This window comes from Penaeus chinensis, chromosome 37, assembly GCF_019202785.1.
Source record: "Penaeus chinensis breed Huanghai No. 1 chromosome 37, ASM1920278v2, whole genome shotgun sequence".
Classification (NCBI taxonomy): Eukaryota; Metazoa; Arthropoda; class Malacostraca; order Decapoda; family Penaeidae; genus Penaeus; species Penaeus chinensis.
This window is the reverse complement of record NC_061855.1, coordinates 5,994,091-6,001,590: the sequence shown is the minus strand read 5'-3', so window position 1 is coordinate 6,001,590 and position 7,500 is coordinate 5,994,091. Positions and strand designations below refer to the sequence as shown.

Genomic DNA, 7,500 nt, shown 5'->3' with positions numbered 1-7,500 from the left:
ATAATAAAAATAATAATAGTAATAAAAAAAAATAATAATAACATTAAAATAATAATAATAGCAATAATAATAATAATAATAATAATAAAATAAAAATAAAAATAAATAATAATAACAATGTTATGGATGATAATACCAGTATTAATAATAATAATAATAATAATAGTAAGAGTATTAATAATGAAAAATAATTATATTACTACTACTACTTCTATTACTACTACTAATAATAATAACAATAACAATAACAATAACAATAGTACTACTACTACTAACTGTTACTATTTAACTCCCACAAAATGGATGTCTTTACAACATCACAAAAAAAATTGATTGGAGATGTGGGTGACGGTAACATGCTGTCATGATAACATTTGGCTGTGGGCGGCCAGTGGTGATGCAAACTTGCCATCCTAAGAATTTCAGCTGAAGGCCTGGGGGGATGCAATCGCTAGCCGCGAGTGCACAAAGTTCTCGGAGGGTGATCAGACTCATTTGGCATTGGATGATTTGCATTCTTTCCTTTGATAAATAAGTGAGGAATGTAATGTCCATGAGCCATGACTTGAAGGGTGCAAAATCATGCTCATGAATTAAAGGAAACTGAACATTGAGAAAAAAATAAAATAAAAATAAAAAGAGATATAATTATGGATTACCTAGAGAGATGATGTGGAATCTGTGCAAGGAAAATAGATTATTACCATCTGGATAGAACAAATTAAATGATAAATGTAGACATTGAAAATGGCCAGAAAGCTAAAAATGCACATGAGTCATGATGATGATGATGATGATGATGTTGTTGATGTTGATAATGATGTTGATGTTGATGTTGATGTTGATGTTGATGTTGATGTCGATGACGATGACGATGATAATAATAATAATAAATTGCAACTTAAAAAATAATAAAATATAATGTAAAAAAAATATATCATAAATAATGATAAATGGTAAAAAAATAATAAAAAATAATAAATAACAATTATAAATAATCACTAGTATTACAATAACAACTTCTACCAGAAAATTCAAGGAATGGAAAAATCAGGGAAGGTCAGTTAAGCCTACTAACTGACTCCTTGGTGACAATGTACATGAAGCCATCTGTGTGTACACAAAATTCATCACACAACAGTGGACAATGCATGTACATGTTAATTTACACCCTCTGGTAAACTAACCCAATAAGTGTCAACACAGTAGTAATATTAGTAGTAGTAAACAAACTCTTTGTGAATGAATGTTTAATGTATATGAATGCTGATTAAGTTTTAAGGTTGGTTAGCACAGAAGGCACATGCCTAAAAGTAATTACAAAAATTAGCATATTGTATATCACACAGCTGGCTATACCTAAGATTTAAATCATCATAATGGATAATCGATTTATTAACTATAAGTTTTCCTTGTAACCTGTAACTATACCAGGCTGCTAGTGTGTCACATGTAGAATAGTTATCATAAGTCATATATATATATATACTTCAGATTCGTTAAACAAAAGCAATCTTCTGTTAATTACTATGTAAAGTCTAAGGAATAAGAAGCTCAAGAGAGGCTCACCAAGAGGGTAAATGAAGGCTCAACTCATAGCAACTGTTCTATTTTAAATGTCTTCAACCCAATGATTGCAGATTTATGTATTGTCCTCTGTATTTTTTTGTAAATTTTGGTATACAGAGATGGCTCCACATGTGCTCAACTACCAAGGAGTCAATCAGTATGCCCCAGTGACTGCACCTAATTTCACCATTCCCTGAATTTGTGGGAAAATATGATTTTCTTTCTAATGCTATTAATATTGATACTGTTATTACTCTTGATATTATGAGTATTAAACTGTTATAAAGTTACCAACAACATTAAAGACTATAAAATAATACAAATGAAGCTTTCCAAAACTCAAAGAAAAGGGTAAACAGGTGAGATAGGTAGGACTAATAATTGACTCCTTAGTGGCTAAGCACTTGTAGAGCCATCCACGTGTAAAGACAATAGATGAACTTATAGTACAGTGGGCATGGCATGTATTCTTATCATCTGGGCCGATGGGGTTAAAAGTGGAAAGGCAGCAGATACATTCCTATTTCATCAGGAAATTGATTATTTTTAATCCATTACTATACAACCTTCCATCAATTACACACGTAGAAAAACGTTCATTCACAAATATTCTGTTTCTTATGAGTATGGTGCTGCCACTTAGGAGGTCATCTTAATAGAGGGGGCACAGAAACTCCTTTCCACAACTGTACCTGGTGATAAGGGTTAAAAAATAAACATTTTAGCAAAATAAGAAAACCCACCTAACTAGCCTTGATGACTGAACACCTCTAATGACCTGCATTTCACTGACTGGGTCAACACTGATGTCACAACCACTGCTCACAGACATCAGGTGTGGCTTGTGTCCCTTTACCCAGTCAAATAGATAATCGTCCACACCAAGTCCAAAGGGTAGAGCCAGGCTTCCTCCAGCAATCTGTGTTATATTGATGGAAGGTTATCGATAATGATAATTAGGATGAATGTGTATTAGTTAATGATGTATCTAAAATTAAACAGAGAAAAGAATTTGATTTTTGAAAGTGAAAATTTGTATGGTTCCTTAAAAACTTGGCACAATTTATAGCTAAAAAAATCATATAGCTTTCTGCGAAAGGATTTTTCCCATAAGAATAAAGGTATGCATTTCTTTGTGCTTACTAACCAGTTCAATATTTTTATATGAAGTTTACTTTTGGAAAATTTTGTCCAACCTTAATATATACATTAAGAAGACTGTAAGACTATGTAAACAACAAATTACTATTGACTTGTAACCACGCTAAATGTAATGAAATTTCACAAGAAATAAGTCCTATCAATTGTGGTTTGGTTCTATTCCCTGTGTCTACATAAAGGTTTTAATTCTCTAAAAACTATTCCATATATAGCTATGTATTTTCTGATATGCCTTAAACTGTTTGCAAATACATGATATAATTTTGAAAATAAAATGGAATGCTTCAAGAATTAGCCCTTCAAAGCATGACATTCTTTGGCATGTTCAGATGAGCCCACCTGACTTGCAAGCATGCCTGAAAAGTGAAAGAGGCTGGCAAACTACTGGCCAAATAACTGAATTGCAAGAAAAACTGGTTGCCTAGCCAGTAGTCTGTTAGCCTTGGAGATAATTTCTTTGTCATGCCCACTGATCAGGTCTGCTTGTGTTGAATTAGCTCTAAATAAAGGGCAATCAAAGAGATATTCTAAAATGATAAATAGCCTTTTTCACAAACACAGAATGAACAGTCAAAAAGTTATCTTTCTTTTTCCCTTACCTTTCGTCCACCAAAGGTTAAGACATCCACTATGTGCGCTACAGGCAAGGGGGAAGTGCGGGAACGGTAAATGAGACTCATTGTGTCCATGAACGCTGCTAGTACACTGCTGGATAAGTACTGGTTGTTTACCTGTAATCATATAACTCATGTTAATTGACATATCCTATCCCATGGAAAAGACAGGAAGTAAAGAAGGAGGAAGACAAGAAAAGACAGAAAAAGAGAAAGAAAAACTGCAGTAAAATAGAAATATGACATTCATAAAGTCATCTTCAGAGGGAATCTGAAATATGTGATATATCTGGTTTGTACAAAATTCACTCCTTTTTATAAAAGGATAATTTCTACCTACAATTTCCAGTATAACAGTTCTATCAATACTTTTCCATATATACTATACATAAACTTAAACACACACACACACTTGCCTCTATATTTAAGTGGGGCCATTTGGTAACAGGTGCCTGGAGGTCCAAGCAATGTGATCTCAAGTTCAGAGGCACAAACACACCTGATAATGAACTCAGCTCCGAATAAGACTGAAAAACAATCAGGATAAGTGTTGTTATATTGATTCCAAAAGCACCAAGATGATGATGATGATGATGATTATGTAAAAAATAAAAGAAAAAGAAAAAAAAAAAAATCAAAGTGAACATGTATGGCTGGCTAAACTATCTGTTAAAATTTACTCTCAAATATCTGAAAAATTTAATCAAGAAACTAATTTAATCTGATAATTGGTTTTGGCAAGTGCCCCTAAAGCCATATAAAAATGACATTAGAATATGTTCACCCCTACTCCCTTAGCTACTGACACAGGATTTTTTTTTTTATTCACTAATTCACAATCAGGATAAGTGTTGTTATATTGATTCCAAAAGCACCAAGATGATGATGATGATGATGATTATGTAAAAAAAAAAAAAAAAAAAAAAAAAAAAAAAAAAAAAAAAAAAAAAAAAAAATCAAAGTGAACATGTATGGCTGGCTAAACTATCTGTTAAAATTTACTCTCAAATATCTGAAAAATTTAATCAAGAAACTAATTTAATCTGATAATTGGTTTTGGCAAGTGCCCCTAAAGCCATATAAAAATGACATTAGAATATGTTCACCCCTACTCCCTTAGCTACTGACACAGGATTTCTTTTTTTTATTCACTAATTCACTGTCTCTATCTCTTCCTTTTATTTATTGATCCATGTCAGACATAATAGCAATTACTTTCTGCAGTAATTAAGGTCCTTAATTATGAAGTAGTTGTTGTCATTATTATTACTATTACATTATTAGTTATTAAGGTCTTTCTGCAGTAAATAACACAAGGGTCCCACCTTCTTCTACAGTCAATAGGCATATTTCATGGGCATTTTCTGTCTGAACCTTTTACCAGATTTTTTTCCCCCCTTTTTTTATATAAGTTATTAAATGATATCAGAAGAATAAGTTTTAACTGAATAAAAACAGACATTGCCATCACCATTAACCTATAAACAAATGACAATATTCTTTGGACAACTTAATCTAGCAGTGGACCTCACCTGTGCGATAGTAGTTTGTATCACAGCTCTTGCCTGTGGAGTCTGGGGATTAAGGTGTGGAGGAGTTATGCCAAAGGTTATGAAGTCCTTAGCGCTGTATTCGTCTTCTAGGTGCTGCAGAACCCCCTGACTCACTCCTCCCATTGCATTATGAACATCTGTTAATATCTGGAATCCCTGCAATCAAATTTCAATTGAGATTTTAAATACATTCAACAAAATGTATTTCTTGAGCTTTAACAGAAACAGGGAGATACACAGCTTATCAATCAATCTAATCTACAACTATCAGTGTATGTATTCTACTCTGAAATGATCTACATGAACAAGTTAAATTACCTGTAAACTGCCACAAGACTCTGCCAGTAACCTTATTCTATCAGTAATTCCATCTTCAACATCTTCCCTTCGGAAAACAGATGCTCCTGCTAAGAAACCGAAGTTACTCTGACTCCCCTCAACAACTGTTCTTCCGCTCTGAAGAAGCATTTCATCTAAGAGATATAAGGAGTTTGGGTGAAGGTGAGGACGGAGGAAATCTGACCAGACTCTGACGGACTTTGAAAGGTCATAAATCTTCTGTGATGCTGGGAGGCTGCTGTTTTTGGCTCCCTGTTCATTGGTGACATCATCTGTGGTATGATATATTTTAAATAAAGAGGTTCAAAAAGTAAAATTCCTTTTACTTTTCACAAACTTAAATATTTTCACTACCCATGCCTATATCAAACTACTATTCCCTCATACACAATGCACACATAAACTCACTCATATCCCCTCCTCACACACACTCTCAAATACAGTATATAGACTACGTACTAAAACAAACTAAATCAGCCAAAATCCAGCCAACTAACCCATGCAAATATCCTTGTCTTCATCCCTCGGGGTAAAATAACGCGAATCCTCTATCTCCAAGTCCATCAGGTACTCATTCTTCTCCTCCGGCAACTGTTTTATGAGCTCGACATGGCCATGCCACGAAGCCTCATTTACCGAGAGATCATGACGATGGGGGCTGTACAGAGACCCATCAACAGGTAGACTTCCAAGATTCCCCTTTATGTCTATGGACAGCAAGCGGGGCGTGTAGGTCTCTTGCTTCTGTGGAGAAACCAAATTGCCACTCTATTTAACTTTTATCCTAAAATAACTACTTCTGTTTCAAATCTTCTTATATGCTTATTGTATTCCTATATCTTAAATTGCAATTTACACTAGTATCTATTCTACTCTGTCTTACACCTCTTCTGACATATCTCAACAATACTATATTTTTTCTGTCAATATAACATTTGTTATATTCTTTATTATTATTTTTTGGTCCAAGATAATCATCTTTAACTTTTTCTTAATATACTATCTATTTCTTATACTACTGATATATTTCCTGTAACATATCTAAGATCACCTACATTTCCTTTTCTTTTATTCTATTTCTCTACAATCCAAAAAAGAATCCATAGATGCTGGGAATGTCAGTGCCCTGCCCACAATTTATTTTTTATCATTAATTTTTCCCAGAAAAGTAGCTCCACAAGGGCTTTGTCACTAGGGAAAATTAAAGAGATGATGGGAGAGGGTGAAAAAGGGGAAAAAATATACATGATAAAAGAATTAGAAGAGAAGAAAACTTTAACATTATTACCAAACTAAAGGTATTCATACTAATAAAGTATTTATGGTACTAATTTTACTAAATAATGAATAAAATGAAAAGAACTTTCAATTTCCTTGAAACAAACTAAAAATTCACTAAAGTATAGAATACATTAAGGATGTTTTACCTGGGATGTAATGCCTTCCCTGAAGAGAAAATCATGGTTGATGTCTGTGGTGGATGAATCATCGTACACGAAACTAGCCTCCTGAAAATGAGATAATGTATATTTTCATAAAAGGCATATCACATATCAAAAGTTGGTTCCATATACAAGTGAACATAGGAGATGTGTCTATAAAAGAACATATGTACTAGGGCATAGGATAATGTGGCTGGGTGGACAGTCCCTCTCTGCCCTGATTTTTATCCCAGTATGCTGATGTCAGCATACAAGTACTCATAGTTAAGCTGATAGAGTGGGGTAATTCGGTACAAAGGACCTTGAGATTGCATACACTATGCTCTTCCTCTATATCAGTATTTTCAAACCTTTCTTGGTTGCGACCTTAAATACAGTCTTAGCCTGTACTAGAAACCTTAATTGTGTGAACATGTAGTGAGATATCCAACCATGTTCACTTCAGTTATATTTGCAGATGTTTATGAGATTACAGCATTCTAATTATATTGTTTTTTATTACTAACAATGAATTTCAATAAATTTGAAATAGGAAAGAAAACACCTGTTAAAAATCATTAACTTTTATTTGCATTCTTTTATTTTTTTATTTAAGACCATCGGGTGATGCTAAGAAAAATACTTGCAACCTTCATTCAAGTTGTGACTTTTAAATACTAATAATAGTTTCTTCAGTTTGCAAAAATTTTCCAACTGTTTAAGTACACACCTTGAGCAGGCTGACAGCGCATGGCACATATCCTTGTCACCTGGTATTTTGGCTCGGCTTGTTATGGCAAGAACAGATGCCTAAGGTCAATATAAATTTGATAAGATCCTATA

The 7,500-nt window shown here is 33.4% G+C and overlaps 1 protein-coding gene across 1 annotated transcript in view; it reads right to left on the bottom strand.

Moving 5' to 3' along the window:
* LOC125045482 (protein misato homolog 1-like) overlaps positions 1–7,500 on the bottom strand; it is a 13,969-nt gene that overhangs the window by 4,446 nt on the left and 2,023 nt on the right. The window contains exons 2-8 of the mRNA XM_047642768.1: positions 6,664–6,744; positions 5,734–5,980; positions 5,216–5,508; positions 4,877–5,053; positions 3,761–3,871; positions 3,330–3,461; positions 2,313–2,488 (exon numbers count right to left, since the gene is read on the bottom strand). Coding sequence (XP_047498724.1) covers positions 2,313–2,488; positions 3,330–3,461; positions 3,761–3,871; positions 4,877–5,053; positions 5,216–5,508; positions 5,734–5,980; positions 6,664–6,744 — 1,217 coding nt within the window. The remainder of the gene's footprint in view (positions 1–2,312; positions 2,489–3,329; positions 3,462–3,760; positions 3,872–4,876; positions 5,054–5,215; positions 5,509–5,733; positions 5,981–6,663; positions 6,745–7,500) is intronic.